Consider the following 27,354-nt stretch of genomic DNA (forward strand, 5'->3'; position numbering starts at 1 on the left):
GGGACTTCATTCGGGCCAGCTCGGCCCGGCCCGGCCGTACCTGTGGCCGGTGGTAGCGTTGCCCTGTGAGGCGTGGGGCAGGGCCCTTCCCCGCCTCTCCGTGCTTGCTCCCTGTGAGCAGGTGTGGGGCGGGAACGAGCTACGGTGTAGGCTGGGGAGGAGGGAGGGAGCCTTCCATTACCTGGTGTCTCGGGGGGAAATCTCTGGGGTAGTAATCATCCAAGCACGCTGAGAACAGAGCATCAGAACAGAAGGCAGGCTGAGAACAGGAGGTGGGTTTGTTTTTTCATTTCTTCTCCTCCTGTTTCCCCCTTTTCCCTTGCTTTTTCTCAAGTTTTTGCCGTGGCATAGAGTTTTAGCCTGTCACTAAGCTAAGGAACAGTGAGTGGACCGAGGAGGAAGAGTGAAGGACGTGTGGGGAGAAATGCCAAAGATAAAAGGACTGTATTTTCTGCAAAGTACAGAAACTGTATTTTACTGTAAAGAAAACAACTACTTTCATGGGGATGAACTGTATAGTATCTGAGGGTGCATAATATCTGTTTTTGAAATACAAACAGATTAAAGCATTTGGAAGGCTGGTGGATTATTTTTGTCTGCCGGGTCCTAATATCATATATAAAAGAACTTGAGTATCCGAAGAAGGACCCGTGTTGTGTTAGGTAAAGTACCTTTTAAAGCCAAGACCTTTACACTTTTGTAGTCTGACGCTTTCTGTTGAAACAGGATGAAAGTAGTGCAGGAGTTCAAGTCTGTCTGGAGAGAGCTTGTTGCAAGCTCTACATAAATGAGAGGTGTATGGAAAAGTACAGTTGGTTCTGTGGTACTCTTAAGTGAAAGTTAGTGATGAAACCGGGAGCTGTTGCTTTTACACTAATTTTACTGCTGTGTTTGGCATAGGAAAAGGAAAATATAAAATCACGGATTCTTTTTTTACTTTTCATTACTGATTCCCTTAAGCACAATATATTGATTGTTGTTCTTAGGAGGACCTTCGCGTAGATGGTCGTGGCTGTGAAGACTACAGATGTGCAGAAGTAGAAACCGATGTTGTATCAAACACAAGTGGATCTGCAAGAGTAAAGCTGGTTGGTAAATTTCTTAGGGATCACGTACCTTGCTCATGAGACTTCTGGTTTATGTGACTAGTTTTAAGATAAGCCAAGACTATTTGTAGATGCATTTGTGTGCGTGTGTAATAAGATGTGTGTAATAATAGCACTAACTGAAATTATGGGTTAAGGAAATAATGACAGGATATATAATTCATTCAGGCTGGCTTAACCTACTTGAGCTAGATTTAATGTGAAGTACCTGAAAAGCCTTTAATCTGAACTAATCTACCATTTAATCGTGAAAAAATGAAATTGCTGTTGTGCCTAATCACTGGAAAAAATAATTCTGTTCCTTTAGAGTGAAGCAAAACTACTTCTGGCATGTGTTGACTGTGAACAAGATAAATATACTGTGCAATATTATAAAGGTTCTGCAGATACAGCTGTTTTCAGAACCAAAATGATAGAAAAAGTCATGGATATGAAGAGTGTCTTTTTAACCTAGAGAAAGCTAATATGTATGGTAATTATCCGAAGAAACTTCTTAGGCTTAACGTTGTTCTTCTAAAGCCTTTCCTTTTCTAAAAAAAACTAATGTGGTTTTAAGTTCATTCTGACAGAATGATGGGTGCAGATAACTGAAAGGTAGAAATGTCAGCTTACCATAGACACTTAAATTAAACAAGTAGTTTTGTGAATATATTTCTAGTTGTGTGGTATGTTTTTGTTTTAACAGGGACACACTGATATCTTGGTAGGTGTAAAAGCTGAAATGGGGACACCAAAGTTGGAGAAACCAGATGAAGGTTACCTGGAATTCTTTGTTGACTGGTTAGTATACTAGAAGAGAAGGAAATAGATCTAATATTTGGAATAAATGACTAATCAAGTCTTACCATTCTTCTGAAGTTTATACCTTCATTCCACTAACCCCCCATAAGGGTCTGAGCAATAGAAACAAGTTATTCTACTGTTTCAATAGTGGTGAATGTTCAGAAACTTTCTGCTGGTTCTGCAGACCCAAAATAGGCAAAAAAAATAGGAGTTAAAGAATGAAATCAGGTTAAAAAAAAATCCCAAATTGCATAGCATCACTGCAGCTGGAAAAGACTAATGGTTCAATTGCACATGGGTTTAACATGACTTCATGACTACAATGTCATGTGTCTTTTTTACAATTATAGAATTACTTTGTCTTTGAAAGCAGTGGAAAAAGTTTGAAGTGTGTTTTGTACAAAACCGCTTGTTTAAAAACAAATCCTCACTGTAAACTTCAGATGCAAAAGTTAATTAGAAAGTTTAGTTATCATATTTATCGTTGAATCAGTGTTTCATTAACTGAAAGGGTATTTGTTTTTAATCATATTCCTGGCTTCCTGCTACAAATGGACTGTTGCTTATCCTTACAGTCTTCATAGTGCCTGATGTATGAAGGAAGCTAGAAGAAAACTGAGAGCTCTTGTTTTCAGGTTGATCTGAGTTAGCATAGTGACATCTCAATGTTATTCCAGACTGTCTGCTGTCTGAAACTACAGTATCCATATCTTGCAGACTTCCTAAAACTGTTATTTATAAAATAACGTGCTTTGGAAACCTCTCATAAAAGCCTTGGCACTGTCAAGTTAGCTGTTTTGCATGTGACCTTTTGTTTTATTTTTATTAAAAACAAAAAATGCTGCTACTCTGACATTAAACCAATATACCGTTAGTAAAACTACGGTATGACAGCTACTAAGTGTATATCTGATAATCTTTCTGACCTAAGTGGCTGTATCTGCCTTAACGTTTGTAACTCTCTCACATTATGCAGCCTTTTCTAAGACTGCCTCTATACATCACAATGTACTAGTTAACTGTGGAAACTTATGGTTTGTAGAGGGAAGGACTCACCTATGAATTAATGATTTGTCTATGATTACTGTTCAAAAATATCAGACAGGAAGATGGTCTTCTCAAATGTGGCCCTGCTGTTAGAGGGGATCTGAGCTTGACTACTTTATAAAACTTGTGTATAAAATATCCTAAATAGTACCTGCTTTGTCCTGGTGGTTTCTATGTAAAGAAAGTCCAATGACAGCAGGGACATTTCCTTACTAAAACAAGTGGTCTGTGGGGATGTTGCAATTCTGTGACACTTCTTTCATATGTCAATAAATGTTAGAAAAACTTTAACTCATTAGATTAATGTTAGGTTGTATTTTCTAACTGTTAATCTCTGTTTCATAAGAAGATGGGAGGGAGATGTGCAGCAATATTGTGCAAGTTGGATCTTGTCAGTTCTGGAAATAGGTAATCTTTACATTCTGTGGCAACACAGACCAAAAGCCTAAATTTTTGAGAAGGGTAGTCACTTCTCACATGCTTGTGCAGCCAGGGAAAGGTGACCTCTAGCTTCCAGAAAGATCCAAAAGACAAAACGTGAAGTGGGAGCAGCTTGTTCTCTGTAAAAGGAAATGAGATGCTCTCAGTACTCTGATGCTTTTCCAGGCTGCCACTGGGTGGTAGTAACTGAGCATAGTTTGATCCACTGTGTCTCGTGGTGAAGATCTGTGTGTTCTACTTTGCTTTTTTATTGTTGAAACTAATAATAAAAACTCAGCCTGCAGTGTTAGCTATGGTTTCTGATACTGCTGAAAATAATCGCTTGCTGGATCATGTATATAATTCTCTGCCCCAAAACTCTGTTTCTCTTTATTCTGCTCTGAGTTCTTATCCTGAAATCTGAGAAGCACTTTGAGACAGACTTTAATGCTAGTCTCTGGAAGAGATGATTTTTCGGGCACTGATTTGTGATACTAGAAATTAATTATCATAGAATAAAGTCCATGTCCTATGTGATGTCCATACTGCCCATCAGCACTGGAGAAGACAGTAATCCTGGTCATTGATGTTGAAAGACTGCTGTGTCTGCTTTTCTCATGTTTGAGTTTTGGGGCTGTTCTAATACTGAATTGTTAGGGTTTTTTGGTTTTGGTTTTTGTTTTGTGGCTGAAGCAAAGATTTATAATTTTCAAAGTGTAAGAAATTAAAAAAAAAAGCAGACAAATGTGAATTCCTGAATTTTTTCTGTGGAATTAGGGAAGCAAGGAATATATTTGTCCAAGTCTAGCCATCTGTTCCTCCGCTTTGAAGTCCAGACATGTTTTTTGTTCCAGCTGGAAGAATGTTTCAGTGGTGCCTGCATGGAAGACTGGTTCAGATATGATCTTAAATATTATAGATGGAAAGCAGTTCTCCAGATCATAAGAGATGACAGTATTGCAGAACAACCATATCAGCATGCTCTTAGGCGATCCTCAGATACTGTACTATTGGGTTTTGTGGGGAAAATGTTAATTTAAAACAAATTTCAGTGCAGTCACTAAAGATATCACTTGAATAGTGGCTGCAGAAAAGGAGCCTTTCCTCCCCCTCTTGCCCCTACCATAAACCTGTTATCATGGCAACTACTCTTTGCAGAGGCAAAGTAATGAGTTTTGAAAGAATGAAATGTCTTTACCATTTTTTACGGTACTTCTTCCATTAAAGGTGCTCTTTAGTGGATTTAGCTTGGTTTTCAGAGAGAAATTCCATCTAATGTTTGAGTGAAAACTGTTTCAAACTCTATAAGCAGATGTTCCTTTCAGATGGGAAGTGTAGTGACAGTGCCTGACCAGGCAAAGACCTGAATCAGTAAATCCATGTTGGTAGAGTTACCAGTTTGACTAGACTAAATCCAAACCCTTGTTAGCACAATTCTTTGTAGGGTCATGAGCTTGAATATCATAATCATATTAACACAGTTAGACAGCATCTGGACCTGAATTCAGGGCTATCTGTGTGTCATAAACATTATGTCTTCTGGCTGCTTTCTGGACGGGTAGAATATTAGTGAGGTGGTTAACTTACTGCTGGTTCTGAAACAGTGAATCTGCCTTCTTGTTTTAAATGATTGTGTGCTTCTTTGGGTGCAAGAATAGAAAGCTGGTATTGGTTGCTTGAAGTAAATATGGCTTTAAGTGAAGAATATCCTCTGTGTAATGAAGCCTTTGTATACCAGCAAAATAGCTGTAAGCTTTTGTTTAATTAACTGTTTTATCTCTGTTATAATTACTTAATTGTCGATTATAATATATTAATGGCCTGAGCAATGGATGGGAAGTACTTAACGACTGTGAGAGAAAGGTTTTGACTGCTAACATCAAGGGTTTTGAAAGTAGAGATCTGTGGTAGAAGCCTCACTGTGCTTTAGGAGTTTTGATTGTTATGCGATGTGACACTGAAATGGTTTTGAAAGTCTTTAAAATTACATTCTGTTCAGGAGTAGAAATTCTGTGCTCCACTTGGCAACTACTAAGTTCTTTCTGTGCTCCATAAAACAAACTTTTTGGCATTTTCTTTTATGAGTGTGCTAGACAACCCTTTTTTGAATTTTACCCAACGTAAATTACTGCAAGTCTGTGAGCATTGGGTGGCAGTATTTACCATATAGTTATTATAATAGTAACCTGCTAACATTTTTTCTTTTCACTTTGATTGCAAGGGATTGAAGTGTTAAAATAATAATGGAATTAAGATGCAGTGAAACTTGCAATAATATTCCAATTGAGTCTTACGTTCTTACTCGCTGTCAAAGACAGCGTCCATTTATAATTAAAAACTACAACATTTGATAAAACTTCATGTTTAGACATAATAATGAGGTATGGACTGAGGTTTGTATAATTCTTTTCAACTTATCATAGGAATCATAATGCTTGCATAACCATACTTTAAACAAGATGGTTTAAACAGAATGATCTAGTTAACTTGCATAAAAGCTGCTTCCATAGATAAGTGCTTGTTTAATACAACCTAAAGGCTTGACTTAGCATATTTCCAAAGCTAAGTTATACTTGATATGGTTCTATCTTACAAAATTATTGTCCAATATTAACGTAACTGCAAATAATAGTATGTGACACTTGCAGCACTTACTCATGCGGCAAGTGTAGTTTGGAGACATAGGTCCGTGCTTGATTGGCAGTAATTTATTTATTTTTTTAAGGCTGTATAGTGCTGTCTGGTTATAGAAGCAGCAAATAGCTTCTATAAAATTCAGTAGCTCTTCCTGGCATTCTGAGTTTTCATCAGTTCTGCAAAAGAACAAGTTGGGAGAATTACTGTGAGGTAAGGATTTCCCTTATAGGGGCTGCAGTCTTGTTGATACAGCTCACTTGATGGTTTAAGTGATACCTAGATAATGTGGATCTTTAGTTGTTTTTTTAAAAGTAAAGGGATTGTATTCCAAGACTTTGTTTTCTGCTGTATGTTTGCCTGTGGTGTTCCTGTTGGAAGGGCTAAGAGTTTGTATCATCGTATAAATACAAAACATACATGAGAAATTGGCCAGGAGAATACAAGGCTTTGCTGTTACAGATTTTGAACATATCAAGCTACTTCTGTGGAACCAGCTCCTTTCCTATGTTCTGTAATGATAAATTAATTTGGGGGAGGTCTGACTAGTTTATTTAAAAACAAGATCTGCAATCTGTGCCACAGGTCCCCTGCTTGAGAATGCTCTTGCCCTCCCTATAAACCAGAGGTTGGGTTCAGAGTATTTGTTATTTTGCTGTGTATGCATCTCTGGACATTTCTGCTCTATTTCATTGTGACTTGGAGGTGGGTTTTTTTTTTTTGCTTGGTTGGTTTTTTGTGGTGTGGGGTTTTTTTTTTTGGTATGCCTGTTTTCTTTTATTGTTAGAATTTTGTTCTAAGCTGTGTACAAGGCCTCAGCACCCAAGGACTTTCTTGCATGACTGGTCGTAAACAAAGTTTGTTATGTTGGAATCGGGGAAGTGAAAACCACACGCTTTTGTCAGATCCCTTCTGGAAAAAATGTTCTTTAGTTGCTGCTCTCCATAAGCTGCAGTTGCTGAAAATAATGAGCTGCTGTCTGTAAGTGGCTTGATAGCAGAGAGTACACTCACTAAAGAAATAACCAATTAAGGTCAGGCAGTCATGTCACTTCAAAAAAAATGCATATTCTGCTCATCATATTGTCACATCTTTCTCTTCTTAGCCACTCTCTTATCTTATTAATTTAACATTCAACTCTAACAGGCTGTCTTGTTAGCTGTTCTGAACTTAGTACAGATTTCTGTCACTTTTTTATTTTTGAAAGGGTTGAGATGATAGAAGATGAGAATGCTTAAGAAATAATCCCTGAGAGAATTGACCAACTTTAATGTTGTAACTTGGGAACTGAAGATAGTACTGGAATTTAATTAGTATCAGAGTTTGTAGCAAAATGTAGGTATATTATCTGCATCAAGACATTTTCTTATGCAAAATGGAAATAATTTCTTTACAGATAGGATGCTTATTCTTGTACAAATAAATCCTTAGATATTTCTAATGCTTTATATTTAAGAAATGTTCTTTGGGTCTTGGCTGCTTCAGAAGTGAAAGATTTTTTTTTTTTTTTCTCTTTATCTAGTTCTGCAAATGCTACTCCTGAATTTGAAGGCCGGGGAGGAGAAGAACTTGGCACGGAGATAGCAAATACACTCTACAGAGTATTTAGCAGCGAGAGCAGTGTAGACCTGAAATCACTTTGTATTAATCCCAGAGAGCACTGCTGGGTTGTCTATGTTGATGTATTGGTAAGTAAGGAAATGAAAACTAAGACTCAAGGGGGTTTTTCAAGGCACTGACTGACTTAGCATAACCATATGTATTTTCATCTAAAACGAGCTTCTCATAATGTGATATGGATGGCCATTTTCATGTGAATCTAGCTATAATAGTTAATCACTACTTCCAGCTTGCTCTTTTTCTACTCTTCTTGATGCCGCTGCTCCACTGCAGAGCTAATAAAACACTGAATACTCCAAATCTGTCTCAGATAAAAATCAGTGACCTTACACTGACAAGGAAATTGCCACTAAAGAAGGCTAAACTTTTTTCCAAGCTAGATATAACAGCAAATGTATCATTCTAATGAATGTAAGTTAGCATGGGTGTATGTTAGCCCTAACATAACTGTCCATCCTGTCTACCTCTTTGCACTATTATCAGTATTAATTCAGTAAAGTAAAATGGAAACTTTTCTGGCAAAAGTTATGTTTGGCCTAGGCACTTTTTGATGCAAGTAGTATACATGTATTGAATGTAGAAGAGGAACTGAATATTTGTTCCCATTAAAAAATGGAAACTGAATTTTATGCATAGAAATTTTGTGCATACAGCAGCTCAATTTCCAAACTATGCTGTATTTAAAGCACTGTCATGGGATTTTAATAGAAGTCTGCAAATCAGGCTCTCCTGAGCATTATTTCCAGTTCTTATTCGTCCAAAGTTAAGTTTCTATTTGTCAAATTTGTAACTGAAAATATGTTGAGGGATCTTACTCACAGGAATCCATTAATGTCTATGAAATGATTTGCAAAGTGTTAAGCTGTATTGCTAAAAAAACCACAAATACAGGGTTTTGTTAAACAAAACAGGAACATTCAGACTAAGACCTAAATAAATGTGAAAATTAGTCCATTAGGTGTTTAAAAAGCAGTAGCATTAGCCTAATTATAGTAGATATGGCACATACCGTGACTTAGTCTGCATACAGAATGATCAAATATATACCACTGCTGAGTGTTATATATATTTAACAGTCCTAGTCACCAGCTTAGTGGAGCTTGTCATAGTTTAATAGAGAACAAAGTGTTAGTTCTGAGAAATCACACTGGGGCCTTTAGTCAGTAGGTAATTACAAGCAGAGGTACAGAATATTAAATGTTGTGCTTATGTACTGCTTAACATTTCATAAACACCGCATAAGCAAAGACTTTCATAAAGCTGACTGTTGCAGAAGTAGTTCCGTATAGCTTTTGTATGAGGTATAACTGGTCATTATTTGTTGATTGTCCACAGCTACAGAGAAAAACAGCCTTGGTATTTTTATGCTACTAGTTGTATCAGAATTATGAGCGTCAAGACCTATGTTATGTGATGAATTTTACATTTAGCTTTGTTTGTAGTACCAATAAAGAATCTGTTGTAGGTTTATAATTAGGGCTCTAAACTTGATGAGTCTTTTTAATGTCATATTCTTCAGGGATTTTGTGTGTGAGCCATTGAAGAGCTGCTGGTATAGTTAGAACAAGATACTGTTAACATTTGTCTCTTATTCTGTTCCCCCTCTCTGTTTTTTTTTCCACCCCAGACCTCTGTATTTTCACATTTTTGCGGTATTTGTACTATTTCCTTTTCTAAATAGAAGACATTTATGTCACATGTGATAGTTTATAGTTGATGTTGGTGCTTGATACCTACAGATTTTCCTGAAGCCGCTCTTGCTGAATCATTCCTATAGAATCCTATTTTAATAATACATGGTGGAAGCATGACGCTTTTGCTAATGTAAGGTACTACAAGTCATATCATTCATCAGTTGAGGCAGGCAGATTCTAAATACAATAACAATACTTATTGAGAGTCCTTTGGATGATGTTTTCCTTCAGAATTCCTGGAAATTGTTCACATTGGTGTTTGTGTTCATAGGTAAGTTGGAGGGAAAATAAGCCTAAATCTGTCGTAAGCCTGAAACTACTGCTGGTACATTGTGGTCAGGTGGGATGGTACATTGTGGTCAGGTGGGAAGGTACTTGTTTCAAGTCTCTCATTCCGAAAGACAAAAACCCAGAAAGGATGTTATGAACCTGGAGATACTGCATTGCTGTGTAATTTAGCCATGCGCACTTTCATCAAAGCATCTATATTCAGCTCCTACGTGTAAAGAAAATTTGAGATACGCAACCTCAAAAGAGAAGACGGTGTATTTTGCATAGTCGTGCAGCTTATTGATTAAAAACATCTCTCCAATATTTTTCTAGTGGTTGGTGTACTTGGGAGGTGCTATAATTGTGTACAGTCAGACTGGAAAGAAAATAACTTAAACTATACACACTACAAAGATGCAGACATATGGACACTTATAGATATGTGTCAAAGGTCAAGAATATATACCTCGAACTTTCAAAATACATGGATTCTTTCTTAATAATAGAAGGCGTTCCACTTCCAAAGAGTAGCTCGTGAATGTGGAGATACATGGTACTGCAAAATTATAAGCCTGTTCCCACCATCTCTGTCTATCCCTCAATTTCTTTCCCCTTCTAAGTCATTGATGTCAGAAATAAGCTTTTAGGCATTTTTGAGGGTGTTTTTGATACATGTAGAGCCTTCTCCACATAATTTGCCCCTGCAGTGCTGAGCAAGGAGAATCAAAGTGTGCAATCTCTTTTCATTCCCTACCCAATCACAGTACATTGTGAGTTGGGGGGGGTGCATTGGGTTCTGTTGAAATTTTAGCAATTCACTACTGAGCATCCCTCAGAGGATTTCCTCATCTTTTCTATTCCCCCCCAGTTTGGAAAAAAAAAACACCCACAAACTGGAAATCTGTCCTTTTGGGGGAAAAACGTCATTGAATAAAGCAAGGTTTACAATGTTTCCTCTTTTTTTCCACCCCCAATAACTTTTTCTTTTGTGTATCGGTAAATTAAAAGCAGTCCTTTCTAAAGACTCCTTTGCTTCTCACAACTCACAGTTGTGCAGATTTTCTTAGTCCTTAAAAAAAAAGAAAAAAGAAAAAAAAGAAAAAAAGGGGGATCTCAGTACAAGGTGCTTCAGCTGAGAAGAGAGTGTTCATTTCTTTTTGGAGGAATTGTTGTACCATGCTTGATACACGCTGTGTTCCTAGCCTGTAGGTGCCACTGTAATACAGATAAGGCTTTAGAACAGCAGCCTGAACATAAGCGAAGCAATAGTACAGGCACATCCCATTATTGTGTTTTAGTAACAAAGATATTGTGGGGCTTATTGTGTTATCCAGTAAAATCCAATAATGACTGAAAGTGGCAATTTAACCTCTCTGTATCCAGCAGCTGTTTGGAAAGAAATAATTTGATCACCTTTGTATTTAGCTTTCTATCCCAACTTTTTGTCATTCTTTTTACACAATTCAGTCTGTCTTCATAAAAATAAACTGTCTTTCCAGAATATCTGATTTATGATTCACTCCCAGTGCGGGAGTTTATCTCATTCTTAAATAGATTTTGAAGAACAATCAATGCAATCAGTGTTGCAAAACTTGTTTTGCTCTCATCATACAGCATAGATTGATGTAGTGGAGAAGCATCCATATGTTCTCGCTGAAGTAGTTGCAAATGCTTGCTGGGGATGTGTGTGTTCATAGAATAGTACTGGCAGCTCAGAGTGGAGCTTGTCAGAGAACTAACACTAGACCATGGCCAAATACATCTTTGAGTTGTCTGTCAGCCTATAGAAGGTATTGGTGGTTATGGGAGCCCTGCCTTTTTATGTAGTGTGCAGTGCTGTTCTTCTCCTGATCTTCATGGGAAGAAACTAAGCTAGACTCCCTCCACACACTTTAATTCAAAGGATAGGGTTATCAACAAGTAGACTTTGGCATCAGGATTTCCTTAGATCCTTTTCAGCTACAAGACAAACCTGCTGATGACTCCTTTTCCATGAAGAATGGGAAATAAATCATGATGTGCCTTCATAACTATACCTTGTATAACTAGCTTTTCGTACCATGTTCTGGGTGACAATTTGTGTTGCTTCTTGGAAAACAATTCTACCAATTGGGTTTGTCCAGCTGATATTTTAAAAAGACTTCTCTTTGAAATAAAGTATAGAAAATGGATTGTGTTGATTTAACATCGAAGAATGAATGTGGTGAGTTTATAAAAAATATTCTGGTTATAGTCTAGTTCAGAGCCTTAGCACAAGAAAATTAAGAACAGTGGTTTCATTTCAGCTGCTATTATTAAATTCTATCATTAACTTTATTATAAAGTGTGTTAACTCTTCTGTTTTGCGTGTACAATACAGTTAGCTGAAATCTTAATTTCCTAGCTGTTGTTTATTTTCATAGATAGGCTTTAAAGACAACTTTGTTTTTTAAAAACCTGTTCTGGTTCTTAATTTTGTGCTGTTTCAAGTAGGTTTAAGTGAAATAAAGACTTGGTTTAAAGGCACTAGCCTGATTTTCTTTTAAAGAGATTCTTTTTTTCCTCCCCAGTTATTGGAATGTGGTGGGAACCTCTTTGATGCAATCTCTATCGCAGTGAAGGCAGCTCTCTTTAACACAAGGTAAAGCACAGATCTCATTTCATGTGAGTGGAAGCGCCATGGGAAGTGAAAGAGAAGTACTCTCTGTGAGCTAAGCATTTTTAATACTTAATTATTTAAATAAGAAATACCCAAGGCAACTTGCATTCAGATTCAAGGCAGTCCGTTTGCACGCAAGTAACATGAACTAATGACTTTAATTCAGTTTCTAATAATCAAGTGTCATATTGCATTATATGCACAAGGAGGCTCACCGTATAACTTTTGTTCTGTAGCCAGATGCAGAAAAAATTGTCTTGACCATATGGTTGTTGCAAGTAGTTGGAGGCCCTTGTATTGATCCCTTGTGGGTTTAAAATAAGAGGTATTTACTGATATGTGATGCTCCTGAATAAGAAGCCCTCTGTCATTGTGACCACTGATTTGTAACTAGCCCTGTTTTCCCTCTTCTGATGTTCTTTCTTATTAACTGTTAGTCTAGGGTTCTTTTTAAAACTAAGAGGAAAAAATGGTGGTGAGAGATTGTGGGGAGGGGGAAATGATGTATCTTTAAAAGAACTTTGCCCCTTGCATTTTAATTCAGAGAATGGAAGAACAAAATCTGGTAGAATGAATGATGCAAGTGCTCTATGTGTGTTTTAATGGTAACATTCAATAATATTTTTTCTAATGTTTTAATCTTCTTGATCTGTAGATAAAAGGGAATACAGAGTTTTCTAGCACCCTTGAGAAAGAAATTAGTGAATGGCTTTTCTAAAAAACTTGTGTCGCAAAAGTAGCTGGAGGAGATGCAAAAGTTAGACTCTTACAGGCATAAATGTTTTGAAAGTGGATCTCAAATTGTTCTTCAGCTGTAAATTAGAGATCTGCTAAAGTCACTGGCATAGTTCTGGCTTATTCATCAGGGAATCAGTGCACAGTCCTAGAGCTGGAAAAGTACGTGCAAGAAGAAAAGGAAAATACGCTTTTGAAGACAGGCAGTATATGACGGTATAAACACTTTAAAAGGGGATAAGGGGAGAATCCATCTAAGACAACAACTTGTATATATTGCTGAGAAATTTCCCGTGTTAGTCAAGTTCTCAACAGTAACTTTTAACAGTAGATTTTGTAGCATTAAGAAATATTGTCACAAATGTAACAGCTCACAAAAGAGTGACAGTACACTAAAGGAAGAAATGCCTATGTATCTGTGTGTGAGCTGCCAGGATGCAAAAGTCGTATAGTTAAAACAGTTGCTCCCATGTGAGTTGTTTTGCAGATCCAAGGCATATACTTTATTTACAAGATAACTAGGTCTTTTTTCTTATTTCATCCAGAATCCTAGTTCTGAATAAAGAGAGAAAATCATATAAAAAGTAATTTAAATAAATAAATAAAAGAAAATCTGTTGCTTTGGGAACATGGGCAGCATGGAGGGTGTAATTGTTTTAACGATCTGCTTTATTTTTATTCTTTGGAAAACTGTATCTTTTGTATAATCTTTAATCTGTGGGCAAGCATCCACAGTCTTTTGGATATCAAATCAAAATGTGGTACAGTATGACATAATGCAGAGCCTGTTGATTTTTGACCTGTGAAAACCCTGTGTATTGATTTGAGCAGGGAATGTTAGTATGTCTAATCTCATACGAGCTTAGAAAATCAAGAGATTAAATTCAAAGTGAAAACCTGTTGTCCTCATTCACTACTCCTCTCCCTTTCCTTTGATATCTGCTAAGTTTTCTTTGGATTGACACAAGGTTGTTTAGAGTAGCTGCCCGCTCTCCATGAAATATTATTGTCCCAGCAAGATAAGATGTCAGTTTGAAGATCACTTCAGATGAAGTGTTCTGAACTTCGCTTGACATGTGTGTCCCTCTTTGAGTCTTACTCGCCTTTCGTAATCTGTTTACAACCAGGTTTTTGTTATAAGTGTTTTCGGATCTTTGTCAGCCTTGACTGCAGCCTTGGAACCAAGAGCAGGGAGCTCAAGCTGCTGTTTTTTCTTTGAAGCTACAAATTTTCAAATGTACAGATAGGCATTTGAAAACCTCAGCTTCATCCTTAAAATCTTGCTCTAACCATTTTTATAATAGCTAGGGACTAAGTAAATGCTTAGTCCCTAGGGCTAAGTAAATGCAAAATTGTAATTTAAGGAATTTTACGCAAGAATTATGGGATTTAAATCCTTTGTATGTCTGACCTGACTCATCGTATCCCCTTCAGGCATGGAGCAATGATAATATGACTGTTTTAGGGGGAACATTTACTCATTGGAGTTTTGTATTCTTCATTATGTTCTAAAAACTATATCAAGATCATGTGCAAAAGATAGCAGATAATCAAACTTGCTTCTTAACTGTGTCTCCAAGGTGCTTAACGCTGGATTTATCCATGATCAAAGTAGATACAGCAAAATGTGCAAGTAGCTACTGTGTCAGGACGTAGCATTAAACTTGATCCTGTGGAATGTGCCTACTTGCAACTGAGGCAACAGAAACTAGGCAAGTTACAAAAGCTACAGAGTTTATAATACAATAGCCTTGCAGATGTCGTGGTTTTTTGCTGGGCAGCATGGTGGAGGCAGAACTGGTGCCTGCCTGCAAGGGTAGAAGTGGTTTTGCAGTTGTGAAATCTGGGTCTGCAGCACACAGAAAATAGCATTGTTTGTTATGTGACTAAGTCCTGCTGTACAGATTTCTGCCCTGATTAGTTGCAGGAATCAAAACAGAAAAATAAAAGTTGCGAAGTAAACATGTACAGCAAGTTCTTAAGATAAATCTTCATAAGCAGGGAGAGGAAATCTCCAGTTTTCTGGAAACGCTCTTTGTGCTATGCTCTCTTTGCCTAGTTTTTCTGTGTATATACCTCTTTTTTATGCAACTATGATGCTTGTGTCTGATCAACTACCTTTTTGCCTCTGCAATAATTCTAATTTATACCTCTCTCATCTATTCTTGGCCAAAACAGCTCTCTGCAGGGATTCTTCAGGTATTAATTCTGGCAACTTTTCTTGCAGACCAAACATTGCTCTGGTTTCATAGCTATTTTAGGGTGGAGTTAAAAATTGCATAATCTCACAGATTTTCTTGAAATCTTCATTCTTTTTTAAGCACTGCTCTGGCACATACACTTCTTGTCTAGGCTGTTGTCCAATGTTCTCCGTTGTCCTGTGTAGCTAGAGGGTTAGTCACCTTGTGACTTTATTCCATCAATTTTTAATGGAGTATTTTTAACTTAAAAACAGGCTTTGATGCATTTCCAATGAGTTGTTATGTAACTCTGGAAAGCATTTTGAGTTTCATTTCAGGAAAAATTACACATCGTAGTTCTGCTTACTGAAAGTTTTATCTTGGCTCAGGCCAATGTTCTTGTAGGGAATTAGTTCTCACTGAAGCAGCGTTAGCTGTTGTGAAGTACTCGCCTCTAGGACTCTTAGCCACAAATAACTAAAATACTTTTCCAGGGAACAAGAAAAATCTCTTTGCCTTGGTGGGGGAAAAGTTCGCTAAATCAATCCCTATCTCCTCCTCTTTTAAAAAAGGTTTGATACAGGACGTGTAAAAGAATGTAATCTCCAGAGTCTAGTTGCAAAACACAACACTACTGTAAAAGTACCAATATAAAAACAGATTGTGGTTACATTCCACATGGTTAGTGAAGTTAGCTTTCTAGGGACGTCTTGAAATATTTTATGTTTTCAAGAGCAAATGTGTAAAAGTGAGAGCAGTGTGATTGAACTGTGTGTGGGTTTTACTGGCCAGTAAAGCAAAGTCTGTCAGTCAGTACTCCATCCTAGTGGGCACCTGGATAAATGAGGGTATATAAGACACTGAGGTTCTTGGCTTCTTGAGATACCATCTTCTCCTAAATTGTTTTAAATGACTTTATTAATTGTGCTAAGAAAGCTGCATTAAATCATCCTGTAAAACTCCCATTGAATGGCTATAACAAATACAATGTATGTGTCACTGATAAGGAGCCTGTCTAGCTCATTTGTGAGAGAGCTTGTCACTCACAATTGAGAAGAAAGCATTTCTTGGATTTCTGCCTGGGTTTGTATCCCTGGTAGTTACTTTTGTATATCTGTCTTTAGGACAGTAGAGACTTCTGGCTTCTTAAAAAATGAGAATATCTTGCCAATCTTCCCATCTTGCTAAAGAGAAAGGATTTTACTAATGTCATCTTTTACCTTTACCCCAAGTCTCCTTAGTGTCATTCTTTCTTGAACAGCTTTACTACTATTTGCTACTGATGTCACAGCTTTGCCAAGCAATGCCATTGTTGTAGTTCTGACAACTTTACTGTTGTCTGCAAGGTTGGGAACCACAGTACAAAAGGATTCAGTCTTCGTAATTTGTCTCCTGTACGTCTAGACAGATGTACAAAGAATTGTTCAGGATTCCATTGTGCAAGTTCCAAAAGAATCTCTCCCTGTGTATTAGTGTAAAAACCAGTTCAGATTCTAACGGTTTGAATGATATAAATATGATGGTCTTATCCTAAACAACTTCCTGCTTACGATGTTTTCTTCCTAGTCTCAGTGAGCATGTTGTTAATACTTTGATAACTTTCTGGATTTTTTTTCTAAACGTTTAGCCTCATTTAGAGGAAAGGGCACTTCTTGGAGTTGAAACTGTATGACACCTGTATTCGTTATCTGTTCTGGCAATGACTTTGCACATTTTGTTTCCACAGAATACCCAAAGTGCGTGTTTTGGAGGATGAAGAAGGCTCTAAAGAGATTGAGCTGTCTGATGACCCTTATGATTGTATTCGACTTAACGTGGTTGATGTACCCTGCATCGTCACACTAAGCAAAGTAAGCCTGACAAATTTCTGACCTTCTATCTAGAGACTTCGGTTTCTATTAACTTCACCTGCCGTTTATTTTTTCCCTAGAGATAAAATCTGTGTTACAGAAATGGTCAGTGTCCACTATGTATATATTTGTTCATCCCTGGCCTCCTAATTAAGAAGAACTTTTACCAAATAAGGTTTTTTTTCCACCTCTGACTTGCAGATTTCCACCATTTAAAATGCATCTTCTTGCATGCAGAATAGTTGTTTTATTATTTTTCACCTACTCCTCGCTCAACATCCAGAGCAGCGGATACTTCAGTATGTTAAAACAAATGGGTATTGTTGTGAGGCACAGAGGCTGTATCTGCCTGGAGTTACACAGCGAGTATTTGTTGCTGGGGACAGAACTCTCTTTTCATGGGTGCAATACTGTCCTTTCCTTTCAAACAGGTTTTTGTTTTCCTTTTCCGTATATAGCCCACAACTAATGCAGTTGATTTGCTGGATGTTGCATTTTCCAGTGCAAGAGTTAGTGATTTGCTTAGTTACCTGGAAGTTTGTCTGACATATCTTTTAAGCAAGCTTCATAAATAGTAGAAGTGGGAGCTCACCTGAGTGTCAGGATGTGTAATTTTGACCTAGCGGGGAGGAAAGTCCATGCTTGGAGTTGAGGGGAAAGGGGAATCTGGGGTTTCATATAGATGAAAGGATGGTCAGAAAGGAAAACAGTGTGAAATAGCAACATGCTTATCTCACCTCTGTTACGTATGCACACATAATTTGGGGTCAGAGGCTGTTTTAAGTACTGTGCTGTCAAGTCAGTCACATGATATTAGGATGGGAGGCTGTAGATAGCCAACAGAGCTACTACTCACAGTTTAACCTCTTAATAAAGAGCTTAGACAACTGCAAACTAATACGTTGTTTTGTCACTAACTTACAGATTGGATATAGGCATGTGGTGGATGCTACCCTTCAGGAAGAAGCCTGTTCTTTGGCCAGCCTGCTTATTTCTGTGACCAGTAAAGGTGCCCTCACTTCTATGAAGAAAGTGGGGAAAGGTAGCCTTGATCCTGAGAGTATTTTTGAAATGATGGAGGTAAGGAGTTTTGAGCAGTTACTGAATGATACTGGATGAACTGGAACTTGAGTATATGAAAAGCTGCAGTAAGGACTTTAGGAGCAGAGATCCTGGTGCCTTTATTAGGTGCACAAGGGACTTGGTGAAGTTCACAGACAGTTCCTTTGAAACAAAATCTAATATGAATGGAAGTTATCTAAAACTTTCAGATGCCTGAAATGTATGGTACTCACCGTTGTTTCAGTCAAGTACCCCACAGCTGTAAGACTGCAAAACTTAAGTTGATAAACCTTGAGAGTATTTTTAGAGAACGTGTTCCCTCTCTCATTGTTTCCCTTAAAGACTGAAAGAGCAAAACTTCTAACATGGTGAAGTCCCTATAGAAGTAGAGATGGTACTTCGAATTGCTAGTGCATGGTGTTCTCTTCTAGCACAATTAATTTGTTTTGTGATAAGCTTACTGTTCTCATTTTACTGTTGTTTTTCTTTGCTCCTTTATTGGGTTTCTGACCTGCCCCTACTCCATGAAAATACTAGTATCTGGATGTTGTTCACATCCACATAAGAATTCCATTTTAAACCTTTCTTCAGGCTCTTCTTAAAACTGTCTTCCAGTGTAAATTCTCATGCCTGGGTTTGGCCTTGAGCATGAGGCAGAACTGAGTTTTGAACTTGGAGTCGGAATGAAAATTAAATACTTCAAACTGGCTCTGTTTCCTAGAGATTCAGAACTAATTTCAGCATGGCTGTAGTGAGAATTGCAGGACTTGGAGCCAAGTTTAAAAACATTTGGTCTCAAGTGGAACTTACACGCTGAGTATATATGGCACTTCACTGTTTCATGATGTCGATCCAGAGTGTTAATATTGGTGGTACTGGCGGGCTTTTTATTTGCATCCAGAGAGGTCGCTTATCCCCCTTACCATCTGTGTAGATCTGCAGAGGGGGGGTATCTCTAACTTGGCATCTTAAAGAAACAAAACTTCCTATGGACATCTGATGTGTCTTCCTTGATGGATTTTGAGTCCAGTTCTAACTAAATGTCATAGAAGACTTGAGATTTTGGGTCTAGGGCTGCTACAAAGAGATGGGTGCTTAAGTTAGATACAGGTTCGTGGTAGAAGCTGGCCCACATGCAAATTATCTGCAGAAAGCTTTGATTGGAGCCTCTATTATGATCACAGATTTCACTCTACATTGAGCCCTAAATAGGAAATGAACTTCTGCAGTTCCATTGTATAGCCTACCCCCAAAGGCTGTGCTTGGGATTATATAAAGCTTATCTAAACACTAATCAGAGATGCATATGGAACGTAGCCATGGGAAATCTTCAAACCGTCCTACTCTGCTTAAGAGCTTTAGTGAACTTGTCCCTACTTGTTGGTGCCAAGGAGTTAAAAGCTTAAGCTGATCACCCAGTGAGTTGTGCTGTCTCTCACTTGCTTTGGAAGAAGTCTTCCCTGCTGGGTGGTGAGCAGTTTGAAGGAGTGAGGGATAAAGCTGATGAGAAGAAACCAACATGTTTTCTGGGAGGTCAGAGATTATTTGTTTGGCCCTGCCTCAAACTCAGCAGCCTGATTAGGATACCAAGAAAAATAAAAAGGCCTGGGAATGTCCAGTGGAGGAGCTGCATAACCCTCGCTTGACACCTCCATTCCCTAGTGATTTAGCTGCAGGTCAGAGTGTGTTCAGCTTTCCCTGCCTGGTAGAGAACAGATGTTCCTAGGACATATCTCTTAGGAAGGCATGGGAAAGTTTTGGGAAGCTGCCAGCATTAGGCTTTTTTTACTGAGTTTATGATCTGATCCATAAGAGAGGCAAGCAGGAATAAAATGGCAACGGTGTTGTGTGTTGTGTCAATACGAAAGCTCTGCACAGTTCCCATTCACTTTGACCTGGTGTGAGTGATAATGTCCTACGTTTGAGGAGAAGAATGTGCAAAGTATATCACCCCTTAGGACTGTAGACTGCTACTGTGATCTTTGTCCCAGTGCAGAGCTGTAACCATTCTTATGTGTGCCCCCCTTTATTTAGCATGAGTCATACTGTCTAGGATTGACAGCTACCTTGCTGCATCAAAGCTCTTTCCAAATTTCCTTTGGTACTATGGGCCATATTCTGTCACCTGGTTCTTCAATTAGAAATGTACCTTATTTTAAGGTTTGTGCGCCCACAGCGTCGGCGGTTGTCATCAGGTGAAAGGGAGCTTTGTGGTCAGCTGTATGTCAGGCATAGGCTTCATTGCATAGATCAGGAGCTAATAAACTCAGTTTAATATAATCTGTCTTTGGCTCTTTAGGGACAGGTGGGCTCTTTTCATCTCTGTATGGAGTCATAGAGAAACCCTGGGAAAGCTCTAATAGGCACCACTGCCTTAAAATCTTTATTGTAGCATTGCCCAATGTTCCCTGTCCTGCAGCTTCCACAGTACAATTGTACATGTGGGAAGAGTAGAGGCTGTATCGGAGCTAATCCTGGTGGTTTTCCACTGCTGGACTTTATTTCTGTAAAGAAAACATTCTGTTAACTCTAAGGTCTCTGGACAGTACAAAATTGCACATCATAATGAAGGATCTGCCCACAGACTGATTTGGTGATGCAGCTGGTGTGCGTTTCGGGCTTCTCTGGCCACATGACAGGGTGTTGAGCTGGTCTAAATTCTGTCTGCTGATTCTGAGCACATTCAGAAGAGTTTACTGAACTTTGTATTAGTAGGCTGCTTTGCTGGTCAGGTACCTCTTGTCCTCTGACAGCTATCATATTGCTTCATAGTGCATGTGCTGGCTAATTTGAATGTGTGCTTGTGCCTGATGTGAATTTAATTTGTATTCCTGGGTGATCCAGCAGTGCACAGATCTGGTGTTAATGATCATGGAATGCTTCTGTGATGAATGGGAGCACTGCCTTTATGTGTACATTTTTGCAAAATGTAGTCAAATTAAAATGAAACTTCCACCATCATTATTTTTCTTAATTAAAAGCATATTTTTATTATACCAGCTGGTATATATTAATCATTAAAGGGAAAATGTTTGTCAAAAGGAAGTGTTCCATGAGACTTGTCTTCCTGTTTATAAGCATATGTCTCAGATTTGTTTTGCTTTCTTTGCATTGCAGACGGGAAAAAGAGTAGGCAAGTCATTGCACATAGCCCTTCAGAAGATTTTGGATGAAGAAGAGAGTTTGGGGACCTCGCGGCAGAAAGTTGGATTTCTAGGATGAGTTTTTATTAAATGCTAATACTGTTTTTAATTGATCGTGCAATCTTGTCAGTTTGTATATAGAAAAATGATGTTTTTTGTTCCAGTACCTTTATCCTTCTAACTAAGAGGCTTTTAAAATGTTACTAAGCATAAAGCTAGCTACAGTTAAATGCGAATAAGCAAATTTGAGATGCTTTCCATATGGGTAGCTGTCTGCACCTAGGAAGCGCACCAGCAGCAACTGATGCAATTGCCTGGGAGGTGCATGAGTCTGTTTTCAAGAGTGACTGGTGTAGATTCCACTTAATTCTGTTTGCGTGTCTTCCACTTCTGCAGACCAGCAGTTGTGTTCTAGAGCGTATATGAGGGTGTCCTCCATACAGCACAAGCCAGGTTTTGGGCCTCTTGAAATCTTTTTTTAATTCACCAGCCAGACGAGAACAGCAATTTGTGGAAGTCTTCCTTCAAATTATCTTGCTTTTCTTTGAATAAAACGTGGATAGATTTTACTATAAATACAACATGGTCCGAAGATTGTAATTCATATTTTAAACCAAGATTTCTTTGTGTACTAGAGCTCTGCCTATCCCTTTTGCCAACAGGTACAATAGTAACCTAGCCAAAACCTCTCATGGTGGCTAAGGAGAAGGGGCATGGCTAAGGTAAAAGGGAAAATAAGTTAATTTTTTAGGAGTTTGATAATTCAGCTGGAAAAGCATAGTGGCTGTCAGTAATGATCCTTTACAGGGAAAGACAGAAGATGGCAGATAAGGTATGCAATCAAGTTGTATCACCAGGTCTTCAAAGCAGTGGATTCCCTCCCTACATCAATTGGCTGGCCCAGCAAAGAGTAAGAGCTGTTTATTTGGCAGAATAGGAAGAGACAACAGATGGAAGAAATCGAAGGAAAAAGTTATTTTCAAGAAGTTGATATTTCAGCTGCAAGTGTTGGAAGGATCCTTTTGGACAAACATTATGGCAAAAGTTACTACAATAGTTCAGGAATCATTTAGCTCTTACTCAAGCGGTGTTTTCTGAATTTCCTGTTTTAATTTCCTAATGTCAGATTAAGAACATTCTGTTGTCTGGAAGGTGTTTTTGGGGAGAAGGGGAAGGTTTTTGCTGAAGAAGAGCTGTAGATGTAGGGCAAAACATACTACAGCTCAAATTAATAATCGTGATCCCATTAAAATATATGGTGTACTTAAGGTCCCCAAATCTCTTCAGTCCTTTTCCTAGAGCTCACTTACATAATTTGCCCAAGATGTCTATTTTGAAGAGGTGGGATTTTTTCAGTACCTTAAGTAATGGGTTATGTAGATTATCATAGTGCTATGTAGTAATACAGGCACGAAGTGACAATGATTAAATATATAATCTTTAATTACTCCAGTAGAGTTATTCTATGTGAGGTAAAGACTAACCTGACATCAGCTTTACAGTAGCTGTGATCCATTCCTTGCCATGCAAAAGTACTTGTAAGAATGTAGAAAGAAAGAAAACTGAAGGGAGAAAAACCATTTACAGTACCTTAGACTTACCACAGGCAGTTTTTGTTTGGTCATGTATTGTTTAATGTTTCAGAAAACGGTTAATCTAAATGAGGATTGCAAGTCTTAAACCACAGCCGTTCTCTGAATAGCTGTTGCCTGTTTTATTACAGATTTGTGGTTGGATACCAAAAGGCTGCCCAGAGTTACTTCCAGGGTGAATTTTGTAACATGGTAATAATAATGTATTTCTACATAGCCTTCCAGCTGAAGGATCTCCAAGCGTTTTGCAAGTTACATCATTTAAGATGCTTCTTGTCCCCTCTCCAGATTCTTTTAATTTTAAATTGATTGTTATGAGAGCTGGGGGTGGGGGGAAAAACCTCACTGTTTCAAGCGTGTTAACTGACACATCTGTGGAGGTGAATATATGTGCATTCCCTCTCCACTTCTTACTAAGGATGGCAAATACTTAGCCCATCTGAGATCTGGGCTATGTGCTGAAGATACCTAAAAAGCAAGGTCTTGCTACCTGAGCATCTGTGTCTGCTGCTAGCACAGGGAAACCTGTGGAGCAACTGTATATACAAAAATGGCTACCCCAATCACAAAATACTTGGTACCAAGCACTTCCTGAGAGTGTAAGTGTAAATTAACGTCATGCAAGTATCTGCACTGCCTCCTCTAACTATGCATGTCCTCCCCCCAGGGCTTCTGTAGCTATGTAAGCAGGCACAGAATGAATTTGGGATCTTCAAGAGGTCCTATTCCTTCCGCACTCGCTACCTCCCGTCTGTTGGCATTGAAAAGCGGTTCGGACCGGGGCTGCTTCTACCCCTGAGATATAAATAATGAGCCCAACCAACAGTATTACAGCTGCTAGTTGGTCTCAGCTGCCCCTGGAGGTTTGCTGCTACCAATTCATATCCCAAATGGATAAACAAAGCGCTCTCAGGGGTAAAAGGGCCTACAGCTCTCCCAGTTGATAAAACATCTGCCAAGAAATATTTGAGACTGTGATTCTCAGGCATGCTAAGGGCTATGCTGCCCATTTCTATTTTCCTAGCTCTCCTTAACCCCTCCCTTCCATCCCTAACAAAAATAGCAGTTAGATTTTTAATAGAGGCTTCAACTGAGACTGCTCCTGTTCCCATCTGGGCTGGTGGAAAGTTCCATGTGTTGCTGTGCAGATATTGCCACGTTTTCATTGACTCGAGTCCAGTAGAACTAAGAGGAAACATCTGTGGAGCGGGATAGCTTTCTGTTTGTCCCAGAAATTAATTGCTTCTGCTGGGAGTGTCAAGAGGCTGAAAACTGTGTACTGGAGTTGAGGAATCTAGCAACTCCTGCTAGGCTTCTACTTGTGTTGCCTAAAATGCACCCAGCTACAATTTACCTTTTTTTTTTTTCTTCCTTCCTTTTTTCCTTCCCCCATGTATCCCAGCCTAAAGGTCTGTTTGACAGGGACAGTCCCCTTGAAGCAGGAGAGGGCAAGGCTGTAGATCAGTGGATCTGGCTGGTTTGCTTCTTGTGTTCCTCCAAATCTGTGTTTACCCTCAGGGTGATGCACAGCAGATTTACCAAGCCCAGGAATCCCATCAGCCAACGTTTCGCAACTACAGTAATGGTTCAACATTGCAATCGTGTAGCTTAGGGAGGAGAGGGGAGCTTGTTCTGCCCCGGGGGCGGGGGTTGAGGCAATGGGGAGGAGAGGGACTATGCCACCTGCAGTTGTGCTTTATGAAAACTTGCTTCAGCACAGCGTGTTGTAAAGACAGGTTAGTGGGAGCCAGAGCTCACTCCTGGCTCCCATGAGACTGGAGTGTGCATGTGTCTTTTTGAGGGACTCGGCACCTTGATTTCACGTATATAATATCTCATGGAGTTTCTGCATTCTCTCTGTAAATAGGAGTTAACTGGGATTTACCACCTTCTGCTAGGACTGCCACCAACTTTTCTGTTAAACTTCAGCAGATGCCACTGCCCTCCTCAGCAGAGGGATGTTCTCCAGCCCTGCTGTGGCACTGGTTTACTTTGCCGGTAGTAAGCAGCCATGGAGCCCCAGAGCAGGGAGAAAAAGTCAGCATGACTTGGTAAGACCTGAGAGGAGAACGCTCCAGTCCTTACCCCAGAGCCTTGTTCCCTCCTTTCCTTTAACATGCTTGAGCAAAGTGCAAGAGCAGGCCTGCAACTGGGACTGACGCTATTCAGCTGTCAGTCTCCATGCTGTTGTTCCTCCCTGCTCCCCAACCCCTCGTCTCCTAGTACACCCTTGCCTGTTTGCACTCCCCGCTGGTGCGAGGCAGCTGTTCCCTCTAAGGCAAAACGTGGGTGCTCCTGTTAGCTGTGCCTCGCAGAGGCAGGTGTCACCTGCCTGCTCTCCCTCCTGTCAGGGGCTGGTTTCAGGCTGGCACTTCAAATGCCTGGTCCCTCGTTCCTTTTCCTTTGGTGAAGCCTCGGACTCCCAGTCATAGTGCTCGGCCACAGCAGGGCACTTTGGTACCCATCTCCCCACAGAGGGACTGCAATGCCTCTTTTTTTCCTTGGATCAGCTGCATTTCTAGCTATCCAGTAACAAAGACCTTTTTGCTGTTCCTGCAAAACAACATTGCTGCTGTTAATGATTCCCTGGTGATGGCTTCAACCTCAACTTCATCGACTGGAACAATTTTTAATAAGGCTATGGTTATCTTATGAGGTCTATGAACATCTCTGTTGCTATCCTGTTCTCAAGATTAGGATCAGTAGCACAGGGACCCCTGAGTTTACACGTTACACCATTTGTAGATCAGATTTGATGTCTCTGATTTAGACTGAGAAATTCATAGTTACTGTGGCCCCTTAGCTAATACCTTGGGAGGGGAAAAAGGAAACAAAAACTCAGCCGCTTTCTGATGTACAGAGGCCCTCCTCCACCCAGTTGGCATGGCGAGGACCGCAGCTGAGCCAGTTGTGCTGGGGTGTTGGAGGTAGTCGGAACCACCAGCCTGCAGGCCCTCCCTTCCAGAGGAGCTCTCTCACCATGCATTCTCGCTGTGTTTTGGCAAACGGTAGGTTTTGGTATTTCCAGGGTTGGAAACCTATGGGTTGAAAAGTCACAATTTAAGTCCTACTTCTCTTCTTTCCCTCCAGAGAGACCAGCTTTAATCTGATGAGGCTTTTCAAGGGCATGGATTTGCTCATGTCTGATCACGCAACCTTTTCTCTGAATTGAAAAAAATAAGAAATTCAGAAATCTGGTGCTGGAATTCTCTTACAATCCCCAATTAAGCATCCGCAGCCATATGAAAGCAAACAATCGCTCAAAGGTGAGAATGACATGCAGCAAGATCATAAGCTGGCAGAACTGCTCTCTGCCTGCCAGTCCTAAAATACTGACTTTAATTTCAATGGTGACTTCAGTTGAGCTGATGCCGAGACAGTCGGTTTCATGCTGCCTGCTCAGCAATCCTACACAATTAGGAATTTCTCCAGAGTTTCGGTGTTAGATTTAGACACTTGACTACGGTTTTCCTTTGACTGGTTGGACTTTGGGACATGGATGATGGGCAGAAAAGCAAAGCAGTGAAGACAGCCAGATTTACCCCTAGCCCACAGGAACTGCATGCTCCAGGCAGAAGCGGGGGCAAGTCCTTTGGTGCAGCTCCTTTTGGAAACAGGAGGATTTTGAGCAACTGATAGCACTTGAATTCAAGTGGACTCCACATTAGGGTCCGGTTTAAGGTCCGAGGCTCTCCTTTAGCACAGATCCTTCTGTCCTGTGACCCTTGGTGAATGTGGGGTAGCGATGTAAACCGTGCTTGCCATGGGATGTGATGGGAAGGCTCCCTCCTTAGGCTCAGAGCCAATTTCCTAAAGTTGGTGCTGGGGATAACGTTTTGGCAAAGTGCTGACTCCTTGGTTTTCCCCATCATTGTCCTTATGAAAACCACCCTTTCCTGAACTATTATCGCATTTCTTCTCGATTGGTCTCAAAAACAATGATCCATAGATTCAGCTCTTTCCATTTTAACCTTTCTGATGTTGTTTATGCTGGTGGAAATCAGGAACGATGCCAGCGCAAGTTTGGGCAGTGGCTAAGTAATATCAGAGATTTTCTTCTGTTAGTCCCACTTCCTCGCAGCATGTTTTTTACTGTCCACCGCTGTTTCTCTGCTATTCCTCTTTGAGGTTACTGCAGTGCCGCTGAGACGCGGATCCTCCCCCTGCAGAGTGGATTCAGTGAAGGCAGCAGAGGTATGAAACCCTGTCTGCTGCCCCAGCCATGGGTCAAGCCACCGAGCTGCACGGCCCCACGTGTAAAGATGCTTTTGGGTCTCCCCTTTGCGCTCCTGCTGTCAGCGCCGGCAGGGGAGGTAGGAGCCTTCCCGGAGGAGGGGGGCTGCAGGCAAAGAGCAAGAATCGTTTGGTGTGGTGGCCTGCCTTTGAACCAGTAACTTAGCCTTGAAAAGCCAGGGCTGGTAATTGCCTATCTTGATAATAACCGTGTGAATACTGTTATCTAGTCCACCCTTCCACTTTCCAGCCATTGTACGGTGGCACTGGCTCATTTCTTGACTTGGCGATACTGCTGATTTCCTAGGAGCCGAATCAAAATAGTCTCTGATCTCGCTGCCCATTTC

At 39.7% G+C, this 27,354-nt stretch overlaps 1 protein-coding gene across 1 annotated transcript; it reads left to right on the forward strand.

Annotated features, from left to right (window-relative positions):
* Positions 1–986: 986 nt before the first annotated feature.
* EXOSC7 (exosome component 7) lies at positions 987–21,665 on the forward strand (the record flags this gene model as incomplete). Its single annotated transcript, XM_009572438.1, has 7 exons — positions 987–1,088; positions 1,792–1,886; positions 7,513–7,678; positions 12,124–12,194; positions 16,854–16,977; positions 17,902–18,057; positions 21,157–21,665. Coding segments are annotated over 7 exons (819 nt in total), but the record flags the coding sequence as incomplete, so codon positions are not given.
* Between the last annotated feature and the right edge of the window lie 5,689 nt (positions 21,666–27,354).

Source organism: Fulmarus glacialis, unplaced genomic scaffold, assembly GCF_000690835.1.
Source record: "Fulmarus glacialis isolate BGI_N327 unplaced genomic scaffold, ASM69083v1 scaffold3650, whole genome shotgun sequence".
In the NCBI taxonomy this organism is placed as follows: Eukaryota; Metazoa; Chordata; class Aves; order Procellariiformes; family Procellariidae; genus Fulmarus; species Fulmarus glacialis.